A 27,912-nucleotide genomic window follows, 5' to 3' on the forward strand; every position below is an offset into this window, starting at 1 on the left:
TCTGGTCCCGGTGCCTTACCCTGTTCTAGGCAGGTCTCCAAGAGCTGCAGGAAGACACAGCTATGAAAGCATGTCCTATTCTGCATAAACAAACCTCTGTGCTTTCCTTCACTTTTTATTTTCCTGCCAATAAAACTGACTGCTACATTTCTATGTGGGGTTTTCATTTCTGGCCCCTAATCATCTATTAGTTTTGTGTCTCTTATTGCAGGATACTTTGCATACCACCAAACTGTTTACACTAGTACTTTATACAGAGGAATAGATCTGTCTGTTAAAAATACAAATGTGAAATATAGTCTACATTCTGGCAATGCCTGCTAGCAGTTTTGCAATGCAAAATTGTGAAATTTTGTTGTTTTGGGTATAGTACACCAAGAATATTGAAAATCTTGCTGAACTGCAAAAGAATTCTGTTATTTTAGCAAAATACATATTTACTCTCATCTACTTAGCAAAAAATGCATACTTACCTTATCTCATCATGTGCATATGACTCAGTAATGGTATAATTTATACAGCAGTAAGAACCATATAATTACTTCCCATCTAAGTATTAATTATAATTGTGTCAATCTTTGGAGTGTTGAATGATGATTGCAGTTGAAAATTATTTAGTATTTACAGAAAATCTAAGTGCAATTTTAATAATTTGGATGATACTTCCTTTTAAACACAGTTATATATTTACTATACTCATTTTTACATAAATTTCAGTGGGGGTAGTAAACTGAAGTCCATTTTATTGGCATTAAAAAAATTTATTTTCAGTGAAAATACCTCTAAGAGATTTAGTGGAGAAGAGCCTCTGATAACTCTGCTAACTAGTACTGGTTGAAGATGTAGTTTAGTCCTTGTGTGGAGGTAGGGTGCTTCTGTACCATGCAAGATTAAACTCTCACCTCTGCAGTTTACCTCTGCTGTTCCTGCTAGTGTGCATCTCCAACTTGTATGCATTTATCATATGAACGTGTGAGAAGTCCAGGTCTATGAACACAGGCTAGATTTGTGAGTAGCAAAATTTTAGTGAAAAGGATCATGCCTAATAAAAGAGGTTTCTGCACAAAGTGAGGTTCTCTGTTACTGTGCATGCCAAGTCCAGCATCTATTATTTACATCACACTAATGCAATTACTAGAGGTCAAGGTCCTCTGTGACACTACAGGCTCTTTACTGAAGAAAGAGACCAGTTAGTGCCTGAAAATGCCGTCACGCATGGGAACTGGCATGAAGCATCTTCTGGGGTTCTAGACACTGCCCTGCCCTTGGCTAGAGCAAGTTCCTGGGAAGGGCATGCAGCTGCCAGGCCTGCACACGGCTGTAGTGCAGCTTCTGTAGGTAAAGCCAATTGGTCTTGGGGGATCCACTGCCACCTCTCCATCACTTGCTGTTGGTTTCTTTTGAGGAAGACTTACAGCAGGCTTTGCAGCGGTCTGGAAAGTCTAGCACTGGCCAGGCTTTCCAAAGGAAAAATGTGACTCTTTTTTTCTTTTACTCCTATATGGTACTGACAGTCATGTTTTGCAGGCAGTGTTCTGTCTCTGTCTACTGAAATACATATTTAGACAAAGAATTATTTAAAAATGCTTTGTTGCCAAGACACTGAATGAAATGTACTAGTGACACCTACAAAGACAACGAAATGCTCTTCTTTTTCCTTCTGCTCTAAAACATGCAAAGTATCATAAAATCAACAAGTAAGCTTGACTGGATAACATGTATCTACATTGAGAGTGGCTGATTTCAATGTGTTTTGAAATGCTTCAAAAAGGTCAGATGCACTGCTTGTCACTGCTGCTCTTCTATGCTCTTCTATGTGTGATGTCATGGAACGCTTTGAAGCACAAAGAGGGAAGTCTAGGTAAACTTTCAAAATTCACTGTAAAAAATAAAATCCCATTGCATCCCTGTTTAAAGATATAAAATAGGTAAAACTTTCAGATGTTTTATTCTTCCATTTAAATGTTTTTGTTGGTTTGAGTTCTTCAGAAGAATTGAAGAGCCACTTATTCACATGATTTGGTTCAGAAGGCTCTGATAGTCAGTGGAAGAATTTTTCAGTACTTCCATTGGAACAAGTGGGATGGGGATATTCTGTTCACACACCACCGTCTCATACAGGGGAGCAGCCTCCAGTGTGAGAGATGACAAAGAGATGGATGAAATGGGCTGCTCCAAGTCCTGCAGCCTGACTGCATAATTTGCAGCCTGTCCTGTAGTCCCAGATGCTGCTTCCTCTTCCAGGCTAATGTTTATAGATATTTCATTTCTTTCACAAGGGTCAGTAAGAGAATAGGGGGGGGGATCATCTGTGGGAATATATATTTGTGTTGCTCCTGGCCCCACGCATTCATCGTAGCTGAAAAAAAAAGAAAATTTTTCATTAGATTCCTGTGAAAAAAATGCCACAGTACATTATTTTCAACGTAACAGGGGCAGGTAAAGTGAGAAGAAAAGGATCGTCTGCTGTTTTGTTCCTCAGCCCACATCCTTGCTTACCCTGCCATGTGAGACACTTGAGAGCATAATACTTAAAGGCACATCTCTGAATACCTAAAGATAATCCCAGAGGTCTCAGTGATAAGTTTAGACCCCATCCTCCTGCATGAAAGTAACATCTGTGGCAGCACTGTTCAGCTGAAGTACCTGGGGATAAGCCCAGCTCCTTACAGCCGGTTAGGCAGGAGCAGGAGGAGTAACTGCTGGCTCACACAGAGCTGTGCATGTCGCCATAGGTGTAGCACAGCGGGGGTTCATTCCTGCTTGTAAGTAGCTAAGTTAAAGGATGGCTGGGGAAAAAAAAAGGAAGTGGTGTTGCTATTTTACAGTTCTGAATAAGGTATAGAGAGCTTTAGATGGAGTCTTAGAGTAGAGTATCACATCAAATGCTGTCCTCCTGACTCCCAGGTCTCTGGTGCTCAGCCAGCAGTTACATGCAGTGGGTTGTCTGGGTTGCAGATCTGTGCTGGCAGAGGCAGCAGGATTTCTTGCTGAGGTGCAGAGCTGCGATGAATAATCTTGACAGACTCATGCTGGCCATTCTGAGACTCAGCAGACTCCCTGCCACACTCTTCCTGAAAAGGAGGAATGCCAGACAGACCGATTTGTGGCACTTCTGTGAGGAGCCAGCTCAGGTCTGTCCAGGCTTTATAGCTCTGTCTGTGCCACCAAGCTAGAGCGAGGGCAAACTATCACCTCCTTACTCCACTACTGTGCTCAGTGCTTGCTGTCCCGGTGTGAATGCAGACAGGCACCCTGGATTGGAGCTTGGACTGCAGAGCCTAGGGAGGCCCACGAAGGGTAAATAATGAAGCCTGAATAGACCAGCAGGTCTTTGTGCTTGTGTTTTCTCCTGTTCTGTGCTGCAGGAAGGGGATGGGAACCAACAGAGTGGACATGAGCAGGCTCGGTGCGTTTGTACTGTGCTGCGCTGGCACTGCCCAGCCCTCTGAGCTTAAGGGCTCTGCAGAGATTGCACTGTGACCCCAAGGAGGGCTGAACCAGAACTGGTGAATCTGGTCTGTTATCTGGGTGGTCTGCTGTCTGACTACTGGAGTGTGATCACCTCTTTGTCCGCAAACTAAAGCTGACTCCACTTTTGCTATCAAACCAGCCCAGGTCTAGTGGTCTGAAGGAAGGTCCTGTTTTCCTGGTTCGCTGGCTACAGGCAGAAGTGAGGAAGAGTCATAACATCATGATCCTAAATGTTGGACGTGTTTTGTTTGTGGCTGCCTTGTTTAGCTGTTTCAGGATCATTTTAAATCCAATTCTGAAGGAGAGAATGTTTCCTGTAAAAACCTCCACCTCCTCAGTTAACCCGAAAAACAATTCTGCTGGAGCCAGACAAATTAAGAACGCATTTCCTCAACCACACTAACCGCAGAGCTATTAAGATCTGGGATATTTCCTGAAACTTAGGATATTTAGCATATGTCTTCCCAGTAGACTTCAGGGCATCATTCTGCCCCCTGTAATTGCATTACTGCCAGGCTAAACACAAGCTAATAAACCTTACTTGTAGATTGTAGGTGCTTGCAGCAGGGCAGCTTGCATTGGTTAGAGTGAGCTCAAATCTACTGCAATCAACCATGGAGGCCCTGCCCTAGGAAAGTACTTGGTTCTGCTGCACTCATTTGTACCTCTCCCTCAGAGCACTCCTGATGATTTTGATGGTATTGTTCCTAGTCCAGGTGATGGAAATGGTTTTTGGGGAAGGGAAAGGTAAGAAAGTGAAATCTTAGTACTAGGTTACTAAATAACTCAAATATTCACAGGTGGTTTTATTTTTACCTCCTTTTTATCTTATTTTTATGTTCATGAGTACAATGGTTTTTAATTTAGACTAGAAAATTTTGATTTCCCCATCAGAAAGAACGGTATATGAAAACATAACTGTGTTCTGAAGATCCTGAATAGGGATCTTCAGAACATAGGTACTTCAGAAACAAGTCCCAGCCCATAGAAGGTTGAATTGTTTTGTATAGCATGTGGAAAAGGTTTCAGTCCAGCCTCTACTAAGCCCACTGAAGCTTTCAAGCATACCTGATATTCTTTTAAAAGATCTTAGACCTCAGTCAGATCGAGGACCTGATGTCCCCAACTCAACTCTTCATGAACTCAGTGAGTGTAAAGGAAGAACCACTTTTTGCAGGATTACTTACTGTGAGCTGCATCTTTATTTAATTTGGATTTTGCTGACCCAAAGCCCAGTGAATTTATGTAAAATCTTTCCACAGATTTTGACTGACTTAATCAGGCTAATGAAGAGCACCTACTGGGTCCTGTTACCATAGTAAAAGAATTTCAGTTTTGAAAAGCCCACAAAGTGGTATGAGTTTCAAGGTGGAAAATTTTGAATCCTTTTGCTGAGACACAAAAGGGAAGAAGCTTCTCTGTCTCCTGATTCTGGGCCTGGACCCAACGCAAGGGAAAACTGCCACTGACCTAAAGGAGAAATGGGCACAGTATGAACCTTCTACTTACTGTTGTTATCTGATCATCTGCATTTCTTTCCCTTGGATTTAATTTAATATCTTTCATGGACTGTAGCTCAGCTCTGTAGAACTAAAATGCTTCATGGGATAAACAGTAAAATGATCTGTCCTTAAGGAGACTTTTAAGCATCAAGATAAATGGGTAGCGAATTACAGTGTTCAAGACCTGCCATTTCAGTGTTTAGTTCCAAATATCAATATATTAGTGTTAGGGCACTTTTTCTTCATATATATGATGGATGAAAACCAATTCTCTCTTTTTCTGCAAACTCCAATGCAAGTAATGTTTCCCTCCCCCCCCCTTTTGGCAATTAAGTTCACATTTTAAAAATCGTAAGTAAGGGCAGTAAGGAACACATGCTAGATTTTATATTAAGTAACTTTTGGCACCTTCACAGCTGCACCTACCATTGTGGCCAAGGAGGCAACTAAAAATTACTCAAATAGCTTTTTTTTAAAAAAATAACTTCTTGTACTTCATTAGCAAGTTATGATCTTGATATTTAGTTTCCCATATTATCTTCTAAGCACAGTATCTTTGCTTGTAATGCTGACATTGCAAGCAGCTATTGCTATGATACTATGATATGTAGTGGAGTCTACAGATAAGGTTCCTATCACTTTCTGTTGAGGATAGAGAAGAGATGAATTAAGGTCATAAAAGAAACTTTAACTTTGTATCTTTCCCTAGCTCCCAAATGTTTTGTGGTTTTTTTTTTGTTTGTTTGTTTTTCCTTCCTCTAACAGCCTCAGTAATTTGGTTTTGCTTTGAGTGCTGTTATAGAGGTATTCCTGTAGTATAACTAATGGATATCAATGCTACAAGCATGAGTTTTATTTTGCAGTCTCTCTTTCAAAGAGACCATAATATGTGAACTTATACATCTAGTCTTTGCCAGATCTTTTTTTTATTAGAGGATTCTAAGCAACTATTTTAAGAAGTAACACACAGTTTGAGAGGCACCCACTGTCCATGTATTGTTGGTGGTTGGAAAATCATTCTAACCAAATAGAAAACCAAAAAAAAAAAAAAGATTTAAAGGATTACTTATAAAAAATTGTAATAGCAATAATTTCTTACAGTTGATTACCATGTATTGATATGAGTGATACTGGACTAAATACTTAACTGTTGTCTTAAAATAAAGCTTCATGTTTGAGGAGAAGTGAATGCACTCTTGCATTTTACTGCAGTGAGGTTGTGTATAATGAATTAAGTGGTATTGCTAAGTTGTCCTGTAGCGTGAGGTCTGCACCTTTGACACAGCTTTTAGGTTTCTTTCTTTTTACTTGCAAACAGCACAAACTAGGATAGAACGAATGAGCTGCTTTCTCATCAGCTAGTATGGAGACCTCGATACCAGAGGGGCCAAGAGGTACTATGTAATGATAGCTACCACTAAAAAGAACCAGTGCATCCATAACAATCAGTAATGATGATTCCTAATGTTAAAATTATGCTGTTACATGCAAGTCACTCAAGTATGCTACCTAATGCTGTTGATTCAATCTGAGAAGGTGGCAGCTGTAAAGCTCAGTGATGTGTAAAGCTGTGGTTTCAGCATGAGCCAACGTCCATGTCACTGAAAGGAAGTGTCCCCTGCCCTGCTCCATACTCCCACTGTTTTCCTTGCACTACTTCCTCCCAACCATGATCCCCAATCTGGAGCTAAATAGGCAAAAAGGTTGTGTGTGTGTGTTTTTTGGATTGTTTTGACCACAGCTGACAGGTAGAACTTCTTAGCCATATCATAAAAGTGCAACCTCAGTAACTGCTAAGGGAATGACACCTACAGGTATGTGTGTATCTATATACATGTTTTGCAACTGAAAATGCAAGAGCATGGAGCTTGCATGACTTAAGTAGAAAAACAAAAATACTTGCTAGTCTCTTACAAAAAGTAAGTTATGTTTAATCTGAGAGATTCAGTTCTGTGAAGTTATTGTACATGTAAAAAGTAGCTGATGCTTGAAGTTCAGTACAGCAGTCACAGGAAGATCCTTACAGACAAGAAAGCAAATGCTTTTGAAAAGTATTATGTTACCGTAACCTAATAATGGACCACAGGAACTCATTACACTGCATCTCATGAATATCATGGGTCTCCTTTTCAGTCCTGAAAAAAACCTTGGTTACAGCACTTGTGGTGAACACACTTTAATCCATTTATTTTTAAAAAATTATATTATCTTAAGGCTCAGTGTATTTTACAGGCAGTCATGAGAAGGAGGATGTTACTGACCATGAAATGTGCTGTTGTCTACATCTTTTTTTTTTTTTGGCCTTGTTTCTTGTCAGAATAACTTCATTGTCATTGTAGACTATGCTATTGAGTTTTTAAGGGATAATTATACTAAGAAAGGCAAGGAGGGCTGATGTCTGTTAACATCATCTTACCGCATGTAAATGTGATCTGCAAAGAGAAGAATGTTGCTTAAAAAATACAGCAGCTCTTCAAGTTGACCTTGTTGACTCAGAATGTTGGGGGGTGGGGAAATGACTTCATGAATTTGTCAGGTCTCATTGCAATAAGTATTAGGATAGGTTTGTTGCTAAGGAAACCCAAAAGAGATTATTTAACTAGCTGTCATTCATAAATTATGACCTACTCTCTGGGGAAAGAAGAAGGTTCTACTTACAGAATTTTTTAAGATGCAAACAATAGCTAGTGAAAAAAAGGCAAATCTGGGGAATGAAGAATTCTTCTTTGTGAAACAGATGTCTTTTTGTTTACTTTGTTCATTTGTTATATGTTATGACTCTACTGAAATTGCTCCTGTTACATTGTTTCCATTTTGCTGATGACCTACTATCTTCTTTTAATAATGGCAAGTAAACAGAATCACTATATCTGGAAAATACATGTGCTGACAGGTTTAAGCTATGATGAAAACAACACAAAGGATGTTTGTATGATGTTGTTACCTAATAAAGAAAAACTGAAATTAGAACAAATACACTGTAACTCGCTAAAAGGAGGATCAAAGGAAAAAATAATGATGTGTTTGAGGACCATGTAAGTAGTTCTGCTGATGATACTATCTCTGATCACACAATCTACTAACAGCTGGGTTTGTAGGACAGCAGCTTGGAAATGTGTCAGTGTTTCCTTTGAGGTGTGTTTTTCTTAGAATACATATATCCTTTGATGATGTGTAACTACCATGAGGGAAATGTATCACTGTTGATGAAACTGCTTGTATAGTGACATATGTCATGAGACAGGATATTTTTCTAGGTTTATTTTTGATACTGACAGTTTCCATTTGAGATACTAGGTGCATTTACTAATGACTTTTGGAGGCTTTGTCAGTGATTTATTAAGCATCAGTTTAATATTTTTATATAATAGCAATCCATTCAATATTACTGATTGTCTCAGTCATTCACTTAGTTTAATTTTTGAACAGTGACTTAGAATGAAGAGCCAAAACATCTTTCTTTATTAAAAAAGAAACACCCCTAACTGTTGGGGCCTAGTAATTAGGAGAATGATAGTGCAAGAATAAGCAAATGTAGTTAAGTGGCACCTCGTCCTATGCAGTTTCAGTCCTAGTTACTGTGTTTGCATGAAATCAAAATCCATCTGTCTCTGGGCCTGGATAATATTACATGAGAGTTTTTTACTATGATTGATCCCAAATTACAGTGGGTGAGGGGGAAGTAACAAACATGTAACACCTGGAGATAACAGCCCCTGGTGTCAGCCAAACCAGGGCCCTGAAGGAATGATCCAGTGCACCGTAAAATCACTGGAGTATTTTCTGGGAATGTTTTGTCACATATATTTGAAATGCAGCTATTTAAACAAGAGGGAGATTCTCTTGAGGTACCCTGGAGGAATCTCTCTCTTTTTATTAGCTGTAGAGTGATGCTGATCTCCTAACTGAATTGACCTGTAAGCTCTCAGAGGTATTGTGAATGCACTTGCAAGGTGCCTGCCTGATCTTGCAGTAGGTAACCGTCAACAAGTAACACTGTTATTTTCTATTTTAATATTTTTAAATAGTAAAAAATGTAACCCAAGGTATTGTTCAAGGAAACATCTAAGGCTTAAGTAACTTAATCCTTGAAAAGACAGGAAACTTGGCATTAATTTATCTTCTGCCTTTTTTCTGTTCATAGCTATTTCTGGAATTTCCTATTCTCTGCAACTACAATAGGAATATTTGTGTTAACAGGCACTAGAAGTCTGGATCTTTATTATGCACTATGTGTCAAGATAATATTGAGGAATTTGTGACTCTGATGAATAAATATTCCAGATGAAAAATGAAATTAAATGTAAAACAGTGTTTTCATGAGAACATAGCATTTGCAACTTATGTAATACAGTTTCAACATAATTGTATAGCTTTAAACAATTAAAATAAATGTTTTAAATAAGACAAGTCATTCTATGATGAAGATTTTACATAATGCATTTCAGCCTGGCATTAATTTTATATATATGATAAGAACCACTTGATCATAAGCAGTGTTTAGTCTCTGGATTTCTGTAACCATTATACAGTAAATGACAGTGAAGCTATGGGCACTGGTTGAGTAATAATAATCAGTTAAGACAAATTTATTTAAAAATAATCTCTTAATCCACAAACAGGGTTCTAAACAACAATACCAATTTTTGCATGTCAGCAGGAATGCTTAGGACCTGCTAGTATGAGGAAGTTTGCCATGTGACAAAGCCCTAGAAAGGGCTTTGCTTTAATTATTTTAGGAATGAATTCTGAGCAGATGAAGAAAATACTAGCTGCAGTATGCAACAGAAATTCTAACTGCTGGGAAATTAAAGAAAAATATTGCTTTTTTTTTTTCAGTACTGTTATCAATCACTTAACAGCTTTAAGTTGTGATTGTTCCCCATGGCACAATCAATTTCTGGTTAGAAATGCTTGGTGCCTCTCTTTCATTAGGTTTTTCTGCTTTCACTGCTGCAGGGTTTTTTTTTTTGATATGCAGCAATAGTTTGTACTTCTAGAGTGAAACTGGGACGGGTGTAGGGAAAGGCTGGTCAGACTATAGAGCATCCCAACAGATATTTCTGATGACATAAAGCCAAGAGAACTTTCTGCCTTAGCCTCACAACATGCAGGCTGAGGTGTGAGATTTTTGACTACAAATACAAGAAGCAAGTAAAGAGAAAGGCATGGGTGGAATGGAAACGCCACAAAAAGAAACTATTGTTAAATGGGTATAAACAAATTTAAGCTGGAAAGAAGAAGGTTGCCATAATAATTAGGAATTAGGTCTCCTCCTTAGGTATTCCGGAATGAGTATAATGGGGACAAAAAATCCTTGTAAACTCTGTTATGGAATAAGTACATTTCTATTAAAAATTATTACTTGCCGCAGCAGGGGTGTGACTGGGTAACTGCGGAAGATCCTTTCAAGCCTGTGTTCCTCTAACCGAAATGGCTTCCTGAAGGATGATCCGTTAGTAGAAAACAGCCAGATGAAGGAAGCTTGAAGGAAAACCTGTCCATGCAGCAGATGTAACTTGATGGTGCTGCCACTGGTGTGGTGGCATTCACACCAGCTGAGAACCTCACCAGGGCAGGGCTTTGGTTAGAGATATACCAGAGACATCTGAAGTACTAGTCTAGATACACCTGTTGGGATCTCACTTGCAGACTCTTGACCTCTCAAAGGCTGGCTTAATGTCAGGCATGAAGGCAATCTACCTGTGCTCACTAGATGGGCTGTGAAATGTGGGTGTCATGTAAAAATCCCTTCACAGCAGAGAGCAACCAACTAATAAAAAAGCAATTAACTTGTTTCTATATCTAATATTAATTAAGGATAGCACTAGGATGTGATGGGAGGGGCTTTTGAGGGTCTAGTTGCTCAGAAATTGGAGTTGAAAGAACTGAGAGTTTTATCTCATGTCATGATTTCTGGTGGATTTAAACCGGTCATATTTCCAATGATATTTTTTACTTTACTGACCGAAAATCTCAATGACGGTGCTGGATTGAGATCTGAACTTAACCACAAATGTCCATCTCATGCTTTGCCAGCTGTTGTTGTAATGTGCCAAAAGCTACTTGCCTTGCATGCTTGCAGGAAAAGGCCTTGGCAAAGGAATACAGCACAACATAGCAAGTTCCTATGTTAGTTTCCTGCAAGCCTAATTCTGCCTTTCAAGAAAATCTAGGAAGCTGGCTTAAGCCTTCTTCCCTCTGAGACGGCTAACTTGCTTCTTCAGAAGCGGGGGATGGAGAAGAATGTCTTAGAGAAGAAAGTACCTTAAGTAGTTCGGGGTTTTTTGGTTTTCATATTTAGAGAGAAATTAGGGTCTGTCTTTAAGACGTGCATTTCCTTTTGCCATTTTAAAGTAATTTTAAAATGGATCTGCCCATTTAAACAATGCAGACTGAACATGGGCATTAAGAGTACTGCAGTTTATCAATCGTAAACAAGACAATTTTCTCTAGAATTGATCCTATACAGATTAGGCAAGATGACCAGATGAGGTAGAGTGAGCAGACTTAAACAAGCAAAAAAGCCCCCAATTTGTTCTAATGTGAATACTAGGATAATGGGTGACTAACAGGCTTTTATCATAGTGTGCCCTGCAGGACACATTTCAATGTGAAATACAGAGAGGACTTTTGTGCCTTCCATTAAAACCATTCCTGAAGCTAAATCCCTCCATCTCGCTCAAGAGTTATTCCTCAATGATGTTCTGTATTAGACAGTCATGAGTCACAGATGAAAAAGGTGATAACCTTGCTTGCCTAAAGCTCTGTACATACCATTAATATCCAATCACTAAGGAGTGGAAAAGCTTTTAGTTGAGTGGGGTGAAATGCATTTCCTCTGGCCAAAAGGTGAAAAGTTTATAAAATTCTTTTCATGCAGGGAACCTCAAATCTCCGCTTTGTTATGATTTTAGAGACTCATCAGAAAATGCAATCACTTTTAATTTACTTGGTCCTTGATAGTTACTGTACTTCAAGCAGTTTAAAGCATGTAAGCTCATGTTTACTTTTAAACAGCTTTCTTATTACATATATATAAAGAGATAATTAGGAAAGCTCACTGTAAGTGTGTGTGTTACAGTGAACTCTGGGCACAGTGAACATGAGCACGAGGTCGTGATTTCTATCTATAAAGGTATTATCCACACAGTGTCAACAGCATGTGTTTGGGATATGTAAAATGATAACTACAGCCATCTTGATCAAACTCCGGAAGACTTTTTTGATTAAAGGTCTGCTGTCTGCCATATAATTCCAAATAATATTTTCGATTTTTTTCTTTGATTCTTCTTGGAAGTTAAAGATACTAAAAATTCAGTTAGATGATTTTATTCATATCATCACATTGAATGTTGAACAAGTAGGCAAATATTGGATTTACAGGCTTTCCAGTATTTTTTTCAGATATGACTATAGTTAAGCTGGGACAGGGAGATTGTTCTATATTTTGTCCTTGTTGAATTTGTTCAAGTTTCCTAATTTGGGGGGAGAAGAATTCTGTGTTTTAGAATTGTTGCTAGATTACCTGGATCATCTTTCTCAGATGATTGAAGTTTCTTAGAAACAAATACTTTGTCATCTCTGGTAACACAGACTATGAAACATTAAGTTAACTTCCAGCACTGCTACTAGTAATCTGTGCATGTTAGAAACAGGCTCCAAAATATAAACCCCTAATATCTTGAAAATGTTTAGTTCATACCCACTGTATTTTGTTTTTATATTTCCCTTCCACACCTCATGTAAAATCAATCTGACAGATGCTAACACAGATCTGAGACTCATTAGAAAGTCATTAATTATCCTAAAGGGATGTTTATGGATAGGAGCACTGTATATTTTGGGCTGTCAAGACAAATTGACCAAATAGCTTCTCTGTAACCACCCTGCAACTATGGCAGGCTAATGTCAAAATTCGGTGCATGGTACTCCTCTAAATCTAACGTAAAATCTAATGTAAGAAGGTGGTTAGTGGAAGTGTCTGTGGCGATAATCAAATTGAGCCTCAAATGAAACTTGTGATTTAGATATCAAAGCAATTAAATTATTAACGTCCCAAGGCATTTTTCATAAATTGATTTCCCCATTAAAGTTTTTATATAAATAGTATTTTGTATTGGACTTTCAACTGGATAGTTGAGAGTAGGCAGCCCTGAACAGTTAGCTCTCCCTCACCCATAGGAATGGGTACACTTAACTCTCTTTGTTTCGTCAGCCTTCCCCTAAAATTCCTTTTCCACTCATTTCATGGTTTAAAGCCCAACTGTAAGATCTGATGAAAACATTCTGGACTGATTATAATCACTCCCTTGGCCAAATATCATTTCAGAAAGTATGGCTTTAGCAAACCCGATATGTTCAAGAATACTCAGCTCCGCAGCACCCAGTATGCAGTGACGTAATGCTGGTGCCTCTTGCAGGCTGTATTAGAACAATGTGGTTAATTGAAGCTAATGCCTTGGTGTCTGCTTGTGGCAGTAGGACACTAGCTTTCACTCACTGAATTCTTCCAGTTCAAATATATGTTGAGAGTTATTTGCCAATGCAGTTGCTTTCCTTGCTGCTGTTCATTTCTGTTCTGTTTATGCTGCAGTTGTGGTATTAACTTTTGGGCATGCTAGTTTAGCTTTAAATTACATCTTGCGCTGCATGAAGGAGGAATTGCATTACTTTAAGCCAGTGCTACATTTCAGTAAACCTACTCTTCAAAACATTATCATATGTAACAAGATTGATCCCAGTGAGTTAATATTTTAAATGCACAAGGTCAAGCATGTCTTGTTTATACTTTAAGGCCATGTATGACAGTCAGTTTTCTTGCTGTTGGCACCAATCAGTCCAAATAATCTCCATGCTCTACTAATTGGAAAAAATACAGTTTAGTGTTATGCCATGGAGGAGAGTGTAAAGATAGCTATACAGAAATTTTTCAGGCTCTTACATAACACAGTGTATTCATACAATGCTTCTCAACCAGTTCTTTTCTGAACAGAAAGTTACAATGGACTATATAATGTATTAATAGTAAGTTTAAATGTCTCTTTACGTAGCTTTGCTTTCAGCCATCTGCTAAGCTCTACTTTTTCCTGAAGTTTTCTCCAAGTTGCGTTGCTAAGATATAAAACTTAATAAGATTTTGATGATTTGCCAAAGCTACTTTTTCTAAAATATTGAACTATGGTAGCAGTGAGAAAACAGCAAAACCATTAACAGTAATCTTTACAGATTATTGCAGAACTGCAATCACTGGGATGAGCAGTGTTTCCTTGTGTATGCAGAGTCAGATCATGGGCCCCTCAGGGATACAGTCCACTCAGCCCAGAAGGGAATCTTGAGGAGGCAGTGGTTGGACACCTTTATGTCTCTCTGATCCTAGGACTGACATCTCAGAATAGTTTCTTAGAACAAGGTAGGACACAAGATAGTTAACCTGTGCCAGGCTTATTACAGAAGTAGCTTGAGAGTGTGTTGTTTTTTTTTTTTTACAGGAAAGCACAGATCATCTAGTGCTATCCTGTATCACTCATGTATCTCCTTCCAAACAGGTAACTCTACAGAGGTGGAAAATCCTTCTTTGGGCCTGTTTCAAATGGGAAATGGAAGCAACCTTTGGTATAATCTTAGGAGACCTGTCTGCTAAAGAAATATGTTCTCAGAGATTATTCACAGGAGTCTGAGCTTGTTCTCAGAAATCTGGCCAACTGCTCACTCAAGCTGTTGCTTGGGTGTCAGCTGGCTGGTTTTTATTAGTAAAGACTCGTGGGTGTGGGTCCAAAAACCAGTCTAAATTTTTAAGTGGATTTATATGAAGTTCTACAAATTTAGATGCCAGGCTGAGAATAATTTTTCACATGTGAGCTCTCTGCTAAAATATTTACACCATCTCTAAAAGCCCATTTATTATATAGTATGACTTTGTAATCCATAAAGGGTTGCTTGTAGAACATGCATAGAATAAAAAAGCAAAGATTTATATATTGTATGTTCATACTACTGATTTGCTGTATATTGCGTATGTATACAAGCAGCCAGAAAAGGGCTGGTCTTATATTGGTTTAACTCAAAACAGAGTCTGCTTAAAAGGAAGAAAAGGAAAAAAAAAAGATAAGGAGGGCATGGCTGTTCACCCATTATTTGCTGTTTATAAGATACAGCACTACAGAAAGCCTGAAGTGATGTTCTGTTTAAAACAATTTCTGTTGGTTCATTGGAGGGAGTAACTGAATTCCTTCATTTGTTAACCTCAAGGTGCGTGAGGCACACAGAGGAGATATAGATGGTCTGAAGTGCAACTCTTGGCACTTGTGATGGCTGTTCTTGTATCCTGTGAATGCAGGCACACAAATGTGGAAGGAGCTGCTATATAGTTTCTGGAATAACTGTCTTTGGAAACAGCCTCTTTTAGTGATGTTACCTCCCCAGGCAGTTTGAAGGATGCTGATACCTCCCCTGATATTTGGAGGATGCTCTTCTCCAAAGTTGCTACTACAATCCAGGCAACTATGGCTCTCCAGAGCAGGTTTGGGTTAAACAGCTAAAATGGTAGTTGTCCTCCTTCACAAGATGAACAATCCCAAACAATTTTCTCCCTATCCTAAATTAAGCGGTTAAGTACAATTGCTAGGTGTGTTCAGTTCTGCGATCTGACAGAATACTAGGGTTAAGAAAGCTGATAAGTGAGACTTTCTGAAAAATATGGAAAGGTTTAAGGGTTTCTTGTGCTTCTTCCTTCCACCCCCCCGCTTCGTTTTTTCTGTTTACTCTGATCTGAACAGTCTCAAGGGCAGTAATAAATGTAACCTGAAAGTTCATGAAAAAAGTATATATTTTTCTCCTGGAAGTGAAACTTTGACTTGTAAAATCACTTATTTCAAAGAAAGATGTTCATAAGTAATTTTACGCCTGTGTTTCATTATATGCCATCAATATAACAAATTTTAATGTGAATATTAGTAAATAAGAATTGGCTGTATACATACCATTCTTTAACAAAGAGATATTCTGCTACGGAACTTAAACTAAACAAAGTCCGTCTGCATTTAGAATTTGTGTGACCTGCATTTTTGTAGTGGGTATAGGTCTAGCAGTTTTCTTTAACAGGCTTTGTAAGTGCAAGACTATAACACTCAGAATCTTACAGAAGAGCTTACCGTGGTGGTGAATCGGGATACATGACGTTGACCTGAGAAAGTGTATCCAGATAGGAACCAAAATCAAAAGCTGGGGGAAACTCCTCCATGCAGGTGGATCTCAGCTCTCCAAAAGAGCCACCATAAGAGAAGCCATCTGGAGCTGCAAAACAAGCAATTAATACTTGCTGTTCTTTTCCTCCATGGTAGATTCTCTGAGACAATATCAGTGTTTATAGCACTGCCATAAATCAGAAAATAAAACCTGAGGCAGGGGAATTACTGGTATTCTGGAACAATCAGGTTTCACAGGATATTCTATTCCTTTAAGAGCAAGTTAGCATCATCTCTAGATGAACCGTGGCATTTCAGGCTATGGCACAGGGACTATATATTTAATGATGCCCTACAAGATGCAAGTGTCTACAGTTTCTCTTGTGGCCTGAAGGTTGAAAAGGAGTGTTGGTTTTGCTGCATGCAGCTTCAAACATTATCAGGATTGCTGAAGTTCCCAGGAGTTGCATACATTGAAATCTTGCCAATTCTGTGAAGGTTTTTAAAAGGAGGCTTAGGTGTTTGATTGTAGGTATGTGTCTTGAGAAAATGCAGTTCTCAATAAATACACTCACAAAAAGGGGAAAAACTGGAAAATAGTAGAGACAATAATCCTGCTGCCTGTTCCAGGGCTTTCTTAACGCCTTCATGCAAGAGCTTCATAGCTCCACAAATACCAAGAAGTTAGTGCTGGTTTCTGTCTTTTATAGGATAGTTAACTAATGCTCAACATTCCGGGGTAGATTTCCCTAAGAATGTCCTCAATTGTGGAAATGCAGCAATCTCCACTCCTGTGCAGTCGTCTTCCAAATAAAGCGAACCCTCCTTTTCACTTGATGCATTAAAATAGTACCTGGAGAGAAGGGCCAGCTTCTAAAATGATACTGAAGTAGGGTCTCTCTCAATAGAGGATAAAGGGCAGGACTCACTTGAGCTGCCTGTTCCTCCTGGCAATTTTCACCTCTGCCAATGTCTTTGTGAGGAATTTACCAGGACTAATCCAGTCCATCGTGCACAGAAGCCAACTTCACAGAGACTCCCACTGCTCCCACGCTGGCCAGTGGAAGCATGCTGAGATACTAGGATGGCATGTGCTAAGGTAAAATTTTCACTTGAGTAGACTGGCACAATTTAGTTTAAGATTATTCTTTTGAATTTCTCTGAAAATATCACCATGCTTTTTTTTCCCCCCATTTTTCTAGCATTGTTATTTCTAACAAGCAGCTTGAAAATTGTCCTTTATGTTTTCACCTGGCTTCAGGGTTTTTAAAGGAGCTGAAATTAACATAGCAGTAGGTTTAAATGTAGTGATTGAATCTTAATGGTCAGTATTTTATCATGCCAAAATATTGCTATTCCTGGATAAAACAGTGACTCCAAACTGGGTTTAACCATTTAATCCTAACTGTAGCTGCTGAAAAGTAGAAAAAATAGATGTTACAATAATAGTAGATAGTAGTTTTCTGGATTTTTTTTTTTCCTTTTTCCCTCTGTATGTTACCATGGGAGTTTGCATTTCATTCTTTTTAGAGTCTAAAATTTATTCCCAAAACACAGACATTATTCACTTATCTGGATAAATGTTTCTGGAAAAGCCCCAGATAATTACTCCTGGCTCCAGGTGGACAAACTATCCCAGAAAATGTGTTTGTTTCAGACATGAAAATTCCTGGTCCAAATAATTAAATGAAGTCAAATTGACTTCAGTGGATACTTCATGTACCTCAGTGAAATCAAGATTTAAGCCAATGCATTTTTATATGGCTCACTATTATTATCTTTTCTATATAAAGAAAAAACCTCAGCAATATGCAAAGAACTGTACTCTCATAAGAAACTGCAGATATATGAGCCTAACCACAGATGACATAATTGTTGATGCTCCACTCAATTCATTAATCCGTTTATCATTTGAAGTTTTACTAACTGAAGACTTACAAAATAACTTTCTGTAACTGTTTTTTCCTTAAATATAGGAATAATCAGATTCTGTCATTTCCTTGACAAAGTAGCTTTTAAATTCTGGTCAGGAAACCCAAAATGGGAATTATATTTTTGGCCAAAATCCTTTTAAAGTACGGGGGGTTTTGTTGGAGGGTAGGGGGATAGGAATTGGCATTTTTTTGATAGCAAACTAGTCTCTTTAATGATGATGACAGTTATAATGACATTTTGATGCCCTGTTGTTCTGTTTATATCCAGTTATTAACTTCTGTGATCAGAAAAGAAGTAATTGCCCAATCATGGTTGTAGGCTGGTGCACACTACAGAAGTGAAAACATTCCTAGCTTTCCAACCAATAGAAATTACTTTATATGCTACACCAAGGCTGTAATGGGATATGAAAATAAGCTATCAGAAGTCTAGCGATGGAGAAGAAATCTTAGACTGTATCAAGGAAAAATAAGCTGTTTAAGAAATGCTGTCAGCTTTGGCCTTGTTAATGTTAACCATTAACTATGGGGCTCATAATATGTGAATTCAGGGCCAGCACAAAGATGTTATTAAACTGCAAAGCTGCCTGTGACCTACTTATCCTATTTTTTAATTTTCTATTTTTTTATCCCTTGCACAGCAGCCAGATGCTTTTTGTTGCCCATAGCACCAGATATTAATAAAGTTAAGCATTATCTTGCTGTGACTAGCTATCTTACCGTAAACAGCATCTCTCCTCAGATGTGGGTGTCTTAACCGTCCGTCCTTTCGCAGACTGCCAACAATGATTGTAACACAGGATAGAAATAGCACAAGTCCGATCACTACTCCAGCCACCAGAAGGGGTGAAACAAGTAAACTGGTATCATTTCCATTTTCACTGTAGCTGGGGAATTCACTGGTTGGACTGCTCTGGTTCAAATGAACTTCTGTATGGCACAGAGAAAAAGAACATGTCAGTTGTGAAAAGAGACATTTACTAAGTGTGGTTATACAGATGCCAACATGAAGGGCTTTCAAAGCCCTAAGAGACAGCCTGAGACAGATCTGTGTTATGAATTCACGCTTGTATGGACAACCTATTTATTAGACTAATTTCTGGAGCTGTTAGTAACTGACTCTGGGGGAGTCACTCAGCAATCATTTCCCTGTTATTGGGGAATATCCTGCTGGAGTCAGTGATGTGTGTTGCATAATTTTGATTTCTTATTCCTGGAAAGATTCTTTGTATCATGAATTGATTCATGCTGAAAGGACTTCAGTGCACAATGAGGAATGTGAAAACTCAAAAATCTGGGCTCTAAGCAGAACAGAGGAATTGTGTGTTGTTACTAGGTGTGAAAAGACTCCAAGGTTTTGCAGAGGAAGTTTTGGGCAAGAGTGAAACAGAGGAGAATGCTTCTGTAGCACAGGGCATGCTCTAGTTTGTGGGGTGAGTCAGCATCCCAGGAAACTGATTTGGAGCAGAGGAGGGAAGAGACTATTCAGAGTAAGATTCTTAGTGAAGCACTAGATTTTCATCCAAGACATGGCTTTTTATTAGGCAGAAGCTTGGGCAATGTGGCAGTCCTCTTGGCCTTAACGTCTAATAAATTGTTGAAATAGAAAGCCATCACAATGAGCACTTAAAATTTACTAATTAAAAACCTGAAAGTAAATAAACTTAATTTATTGCCCTTTGGGCTCCTCCGTGTGTTTAAACAGTAACCCAAGGATGGTGCCAAATCTGTGCTTTAGTCCAGGCTTTCCTAGTGTTCAAACAGGCTATATGTCGGGTGGAGAGCTTAGGTTTGGTGAGGTCATTGTAATTTCATCCTCCCTAGTTTGGCCTGATACTGTGTAAGGAAGGAGCTGTGTGGGCAGGCAGACCTCACCTTAAAACAGTGTGGAAGTATTGTGGTGCAGGAGGTACACCCTGCGCTTCACCAGGTGACTGCAGACTGAGCTGAGCTCTATCTGGCTTGTGCGCCTTTGCTCCAGGCAAGCAGTTCTACACTGGAACATTACTACTCTTACTTCCACCCCATTTTGATTTTTTGGTTGAAATCCACTCATGTTGTATGCAGCAAAAACTATAACTGCTTTCCTTTGTTAGAATAAAATCTCTAGGTGTACTATTTAAGTTCAACAATAAATCTGCTTAAGGGAGAAAAATGAAAAATGCAAGAATATTCCAAACTATGAAAAGTCAGAATAACTCCAGTAATTTATTCCTAAGTCAAATATCCTTTTGAGACAAGCTAACGAGAGAGTATCAAAATTTACAGTAAATTTCCTCCACTGGTGACATATGATTATACATGTGAATTAATTCCCATAGATGTATTTATGGGGGATTGTAGTGCTAAGGGAGGGGAGCTAAATGTTAGAAATGATGGGAAAAAGGATTCAGGATTTCAGCAGATAGAATCTCTGCTTAAGCAAAAGGCTCTGAATGTTTATTTGTGGACAAATGTTTGGGCATGCAGTAAAGGTAACTTGAAAACAAGTTGCAGTAAGCACCCATTTTCCTATCCTTAATCCACAGTTTATTAAAAAAACCCCCACAAACAAACACACTCCCCCAAATTAAAAATAAATACCCCATTAGCTGCTGAGGATCAGACTATATACCAAGTAAACCAGAATTTTATTGATGCAAGAAATTATTGGAGGTGCATATGTACCAAGACTAGCTTTCAAATATGGCATGGATATATTTTCATATCTGGCTATATGCCAGTTGAACAGATAAATTATTTGTTTCCTACAGAAACTAAGGCTAACAAAATTTTGCTCTTTTGAATCTTCTGTGAAGTGAATATGTGCTTTTGGAAGTGCAAGGACTTTTTACATGGATACACGTTAGCAGATAGTTTTCAGCGGTGTCTTCCCCGCTCTTTTCCTTTGGGATATACCACTCAGTGCCTTGCAGTCACAATAAGCTTAAAAAGAAGATGATGGCTTCAAGCCAATGTATATTATCATTGGCTAACGCTTGACACTGAACGAACTGACTAGAAATATAAAAAAACTGGGGAATTAGCATGTAGTAGGGTTTTTGTTAATTTTTTAGAAGCACTTGACTGTTGGCTGAGAATCTTTATGAGCAATTAAGATAGACAGCCAAGAAATGTGCTGAGCTTTTACAAAGCATTTTATGCTAAAAGAGAAAACTGAATTTTCTGAAAATTAAACTGATTCTGCAGCATTAAATCAAAAAGGCTATGGAAAAGTGTCCTACTTAATACTCTTAGTACAAAGAGTTTTTGGGTATGGGGTATTTTTGAGGGGTAGATTCTGCTAATTTTATGGCTCTTGCACTAGAACTAAACTTTCTCAAAGTTTACAAAATTCTAATCGTGTTTCTCATTTGTACAGTTTTTTAAAACTATCTCTGTTGGTAATATGTCCAACAAATGTGTACTCCCACTTGCTTTCCAGAGCCTTGTTTATTCAGATTTTTGCAAAGTCTGACTTTGAAAGATGGAAATATCACAGCAGTGCCAATTAGTTTAAATCACAATTGCAGGGAATTAACACCTGAACTGAAAGTATTGGTGGGTAATTTATTGGTAATTTTGGCTGACTTGCAAAGAGGTAAGAGGAAAGAATCAACTTTGCCCTCATAATGAGAACATGAGCCTGGGGTGTGAGGTTGCTCGATGCACTATTAGGCTTGTGGTCTTCAAACTGAAGTCAAGTATTACTGAAATGGGTTGGTGATAAACTTCCTGTCAAGTTCAGTGGGAAAGAAAAGAGGCTGCAGTGAGTGCTTCCTGATCTTGTGAAACTTGGACAACTTCTAAGTGATCCTTTTAACAGGAGGGGACTGTCTAAAGAAAAGAGTAGACTAGTTTTCTTGGTGGTTTTTTTTTTTTTTTTTTTTTTAGTTGTGTGTGGAAGCCAGCTGGTATCTTAACACATTGACTATTTTGGAGATTCCTGTGGTGCCACTCAGTGTGAGCACTAATATTTGGTCCTATTTTGCTTTATAGGAATTTAACAGGTTAGCAGTGACTTCAAACAGCAAGTACTCTCTCTTGTACTCCCCACTTGTACTTGAGGTGTTATTTTTTATTTCAAGACTGCCCATTTACCTAGCATGTTCCCAGGGCTTCCTTAGCTGTTCCAAATCTTGTCTATTTTATCTCTTGCTTCTCACCATCATGAATCTTTCTCTTTTTTTATGCTCTTAATCTAATTGAACACAGTCTCTGGTAAAGACATGATATATTGCAATATTGCTCTTATTAGAAGGAATGAATAAAACTCCCCTTAGCCTAGCTCCTAAAGCAATATGCAATTGATAAACTTCTCTCATGGTATTATTTTCAGTTTGACACTGTGAGTCTAGTCCTCCAGACTTTCCAGACTGACTTACTACTGTGGGAATTGCTCAGGTGACTAACAACTACAGAATGAGATGCTAGTTGATATAAATTCTTTGGTTTTGAGTTTTCTGGGGGCAAAAGTTGTTTATGTTACTTTTGGCAAAGGAATGTCTTACGAATTTTTCTCCTCTTATCCAAATACATCTCCTTTTGAGAAACTGTACGTGTCTGTATATAAAAGTGGTATGTTTTTCACTCAGAATAGAAGTATCTGTAAATTTATATAATATATAAATTTAACATAACATAAATATAACAGCAATAGCAGAGTGCTAACTTTTTTTTTGAGGCAAGTTGTATTTTTTCCATGAAACTGCAAATTGTAAACAATATGTGCATAAATATTAATACTTTATATCTAATCCTCTAAATATGAATTATATTGGATGCACAAACCATTGCTTTTATCCAGCGATGGGAGTTGTGTCAGTAACCAGACACAGCACAAACGGAACATGCTGGCTGTTGCAGCTGTGAATACAATGCAAGGGGCACATGTGGCTGAGTGAACACTTAATTTAGGATGAGAGTACTAGTGGAAAATTGCCTATGCTATCCAGTGTTAGGCAATAAATTATCAACCTGCAAAATCCCTTAAATATCACATTATATTATTTTACTCAGTGGTCCTGCCTCTCAACAGACAAACTTGTAAAGTAACTCCATGTAACTGAAGGAGGTGTAGTACGACTTGACTTTTTTGGCGTATGTCGTGCTTTCTCCTCATTAACCTGTATTCTTATCCCTTTCTAACTTGGCAGTAAGTAATGTTGAAGTTTCAGTTGGGTCAGATCCTGTCAGAGTGAAATGTCTTGGTATGCAGATCTGCCATGGGAGCTTGGTTCATCCAAGATATAGCCCTTTATTAGAAGTGGCTTCTCTCTTCGTCACTGGCTTTTACCTGCTTGTATCCCAGATGAGACAGAAGGGAAGCACTACATATAAATGAAAATCACTTCTCTTCATACTGAAATAGTTGTGGGGTTTTTGTTTTTCGGAAGGCACATCAGCTCTAGTGAAGCCACAGTGGTCTCTGTAATTGATAGGGTTTTCTTTGTTCCCTTTAAAGATCAGAGATGATTTAAAGTTGGATCTTATTAAGATAACCAAAGCTCTTCCCCTAGTTTAAAATCTATTATCTTAATAAAGATGATAGATAATTCATGTTATCACTGGTGAAGAGGATGAGACATGGAGTGGTTTTGTTTCCCAGACTGAAATGCACGTGAACAGCTCATGAAGAAGTGCTGATGTGTTGTACTGGAAGGATTTTGTGTGCAGAATCATACACCTCTACATCCCTGCCAGCCTCAGTTAAGCCTTGCCTGAGGACAGAATGGGCTTAGTGATTACTTGCTGAACTGGAGCTGAAGCACACTGACAGAACAATGTTGTATTACATGTACTCCCCAGGTTTGTACAAGTTGGTTTGGGTTGATGATCTAGCACCTCCTGTTACCTTTAAATATGCTATATTAACAAAGTGTACAGGACTGGAAATGAGTAGGAGGAAGCTCAGTATAGGGTAGTGCATAGTAAGCTTTGATTTTTAAATAATCACAGCAAAGTGTCTCAAACAGTGAAGCAATTGAAAGCATGTTTCTGATATCCTTATTTTTTTAATCCCTGGTTGGGACAGTGTTGGAATATGCACTCTCTTTATGGAGGGGAGGAGACTGACAGATGGCAAGAAGGAGTTGAGAGGTCCCAGTGAGGCACACAGGTAAGTTAAATTAGTGGAACTGATGAAGATTTTGTTGATTCTACCTTTATGAGCGGTTCCTGTTCAAAGATGATTTAGTTTGGCCAAGAGTGACTAATTGAATTCTACACTTGCTGTTGTACTGTGAAAAAGCCTCTGGCTGTAGCAGCTATCAGGCTGCTATCACACTGCTTATTTCTGTAGCTGCCAGGCAGGAGTTCACAAAATGAGTAAGGTAGGTGCATTAGAAAAACAAGCTGAAAAAGGTTTTGGATCACAGGAGCTGGCTTTGTACGGAGCATCACTGTAGCAAGGGAGAGAAGGATATTATTCAAGTCATTGAATGCAAAGGCCTAATAGGAGGTAAATCTTTAAAAAAAGAAAAAAAAAAAAAAAGAAAAAAAGAAGGAAAAAGGAAAAAAAGAAGTCTCTGTTGTATTCAAAGCTATTCCATCTGGATCGTGAGGAAGGTTGGAATCTCTCACTTACCCTAGACAAATGCCAGGATGTCATCTGCTTATGGGCCTTACCTTGGTTATCCTGAGTATACATCGGGGGTGACTGCCGATCGAAATCTGGCCTGTATTTGATTTACATTTATACTTTGTTCAGACTTTTATTTTGGTGCAAACAACTTGCCAGTTTTAAATGGAACGGCAATTTAACAAGTTTTGATTTTATTTTTTTTTAACCTTTCCAATCTCTAGGTGTAGTGAAAGTATTAAAAAAAAAATCAGTAATTCTGTCAAAGGAAAGGCTTATGAGAATAGCTCAGCTCTGTCAGACATGATATTGAAATCGGCACATTTTCCATCGAACACTCTGGATGGATCTATGTGTTCTTCTGACTCCCTGGTTAAGAGTCCCACTTAATGATGAAAGTGGAACCAAATACTCCCCCCCCACCCCCCTTCTAAAAAAGAGGAAAATACTGTGCTTTTTACTAATTCTGACCAGTTTGGATAGGGAGGAAACTATGTATGTTCTCCTCAAATAACTTCTTGCAATCTACTTTTTGTCTTCTCACAAGACGACCTTCCGTGCCTCTGGTGAAAGATTGATTTTGGCACGCCTATTGTTAAGTGCTCCATCATATATGATCTACAGCAGCTGTGATGGCAACTTATTAAGGTAGGAGTAACTAGGGACCCAGAAAGACTTAAAAACTGAGTAAGTACAGAGAGTTTGTAGCTGTCATTAAAAGTATGGAGGATGGAAAACTGGTCACTGAAGAAAGGGGTTTGTAGGTATGGCTACAGCAATGGCTTGTGTCAAGTGTAGTGAATTAGGTGGTGCTGCCTTAACACTGGAATGCATTGAATGTTTGGGTTCTTACCCTCTAAAGCAGCTATACAGTAGCACAGACTGTATGCTACAATGCAAACTCGCATCTGTGTGTTTCCAACACCAAAAGAATAAAACCACTCAACTCACCGGTTATACCCATTCAGCTATGGGAACACTGCGCATCAGATTCTTCCTATATTCTAGAGAGATACAGGAAGCAGGTAAGGACTGCTACCTTAGTATGTTTAATGTTTAAATAGTGTTTAAGAGGAAGTGATGATGATGCTAAGAACAGGCAATGCTATTGGTCCTTTTGCATTTATCTTATTATCTTGTAGCAAAGTTGAGCAAATGAGTGGAAGACTAGAATAATCTGGGAAATGTCCTCTCTATAAATCAGTTTTACAAGAGCCATAGAAATAGTATAGGGAAAGGAATTTTCAGTTCAGGAAGCCCAGGAGCGTATTTAATTCTCTCACACTGCTTGCCTCTGCTATCTACAGCCTAGGGGCCAATCATATGTTGTCCTCCTGTTCTGTATGCTTTTCTGATTTGCACACGTAAAACTAAGCTGCCTCTTAAGCTACAATTGATATTCAATAATAACCGTATAGGGATTGCTTCAAACTTTTACCTTAATGTGGCTTGTAAAGGGCATCGCATGGTGTACATATTCATAGATTAAAGACTGGTTGATCTAGTTTAGCTCATGTATATTGCAGCTCAAACTTTCATCCACGTACTGCTTATGAGAGCCCATTAACTTGTGCTTGATGATAACTTATCTTCTGGAATGGTACTTAGTAGTTATTTGACAAAGTCGATGAATAAATAAATTTTTGCTGTCAGCTGCTGCAACTGCGACATTTAAACAGTTCCTCAAACCAGATGATATTCATTACTGTTTTTAAATTTGAGGTAAAAATCTTTTTATACAAGTGGTTAACTAGTCTTGCCTGATTATTGCTACTGGGGGAGATACTTCAGCATAGAATCAGAATTTCACAATCATCTAGGTTGGAAAGGATCTTGAAGATCATCCAGTCCAACCCTTAACCTAGCACTGACAGTTCCCAACTCCACCATATCTCTCAGCGCTATGTCAGCCTGCCTCTTAAACACCTCCAGGGATGGGGCCTCCACCACTGCCCTGGGCAGCCCATTCCAACGCCCAACAACCCCTTCTGGAAAGAAACGCTTCCTAATATCCAGTCTAAACCTTCCCTGGCACAACTTGAGGCCATTCCCTCTTGTCCTATAGCTTGTTACTTGGTTAAAGAGACTCATCCCCAGCTCTCTGCAACCTCCTTTCAGGTAGTTGTAGAGGGCGATGAGGTCTCCCCTCAGCCTCCTCTTCTCCAGACTAAACACCCCCAGTTCCCTCAGCCGCTCCTCGTACGACATGTGCTCCAGACCCTGCACCAGCTTCGTTGCCCTTCTCTGGACACGCTCGAGTGATTCAATGTCCTTTTTGCAGTGAGGGGCCCAAAACTGAACACAGTAATCGAGGTGCGGCCTCACCAGTGCCGAGTACAGGGGTAAGATCACTTCCCTGTCCCTGCTGGCCATGATATTTCTGATGCAAGCCAGGATGCCATTGGCCTTCTTGGCCATCTGGGCACACTGCTGGCTCATGTTCAGCCGGCTGTCAATCAACACCCCCGGGTCCCTCTCTGACTCTGACATAATCCAAACCCATACGAATGCCATGAACTAGGCAGACCCATAAATTTAGACTAAGTTTCTGCACAGCTCACATTGCCTCTTTGATCTTTCTCACTGCATGTTTATGTTCTAATCATAATTAAAATTTTTCACTGATTAATAGTAAAAAATCAAAACCTTATTCAGACATGAGACTGTGTGATAGGGACATTTCAGTTTTATCTGATGCACTCAGCTTAACGTGAATTTGGAGCGTACTTACAGGTACAAAAGCTACCCATGACCTTGAGAAGCTCATCCAAGGTAGAAAGGGTGGCCTTTCCTCTGAGATATCTAACTCTGCCTTTTTATCATGTCTGCTGGCTATCAGATAATGACTTTTCTCTTCTTGCATTGACATCCTTATTATAGAACCAGAATGAATAAGATTGGATCACCAGCAGCCTGCAAATTGAGACTGTCAGAAGCAAAGAGAATGTGGCTGCATAAGGGCTCAGAAAATAAATCTTTTCAGATGCTGTGGCTTTAGGGTATTATGTTGATGTCACAGCAGCATGTATAGGTGCTGTTTCAAATTAACAGGAAAAATCTTCCAATTTTCAGATCCACGGTCTATTTTATCAACATGATAAATACCACTGCAGTGAAACAAATCACCCTGGAAGTATAACAGCCCACTTTGTGATGGACAATATATTTCTTCCCCTATTTTCTCATATACAAACAACTTTGAACTAATACAATTTTATAAGCAGGACCCGAACCTATTACTTTTTTCAGAAACTCTG

The 27,912-nt window shown here is 38.7% G+C and overlaps 1 protein-coding gene across 2 annotated transcripts in view; it reads right to left on the minus strand.

Moving 5' to 3' along the window:
- Positions 1-1,932: 1,932 nt before the first annotated feature.
- Positions 1,933-27,912, minus strand: part of BEAN1 (brain expressed associated with NEDD4 1) — a 60,846-nt gene continuing 34,866 nt past the window's right edge. For both annotated transcript variants that reach the window (XM_074881932.1, XM_074881933.1), the window contains 3 exons: positions 18,817-19,026; positions 16,130-16,271; positions 1,933-2,359 (listed from right to left, as the gene is read on the minus strand). In XM_074881932.1, the coding sequence (XP_074738033.1) occupies positions 2,011-2,359; positions 16,130-16,271; positions 18,817-19,026 (701 nt within the window). In that variant the 3' untranslated portion in view covers positions 1,933-2,010. The remainder of the gene's footprint in view (positions 2,360-16,129; positions 16,272-18,816; positions 19,027-27,912) is intronic.

This window comes from Strix uralensis, chromosome 12, assembly GCF_047716275.1.
Source record: "Strix uralensis isolate ZFMK-TIS-50842 chromosome 12, bStrUra1, whole genome shotgun sequence".
Lineage (NCBI taxonomy): Eukaryota > Metazoa > Chordata > Aves > Strigiformes > Strigidae > Strix > Strix uralensis.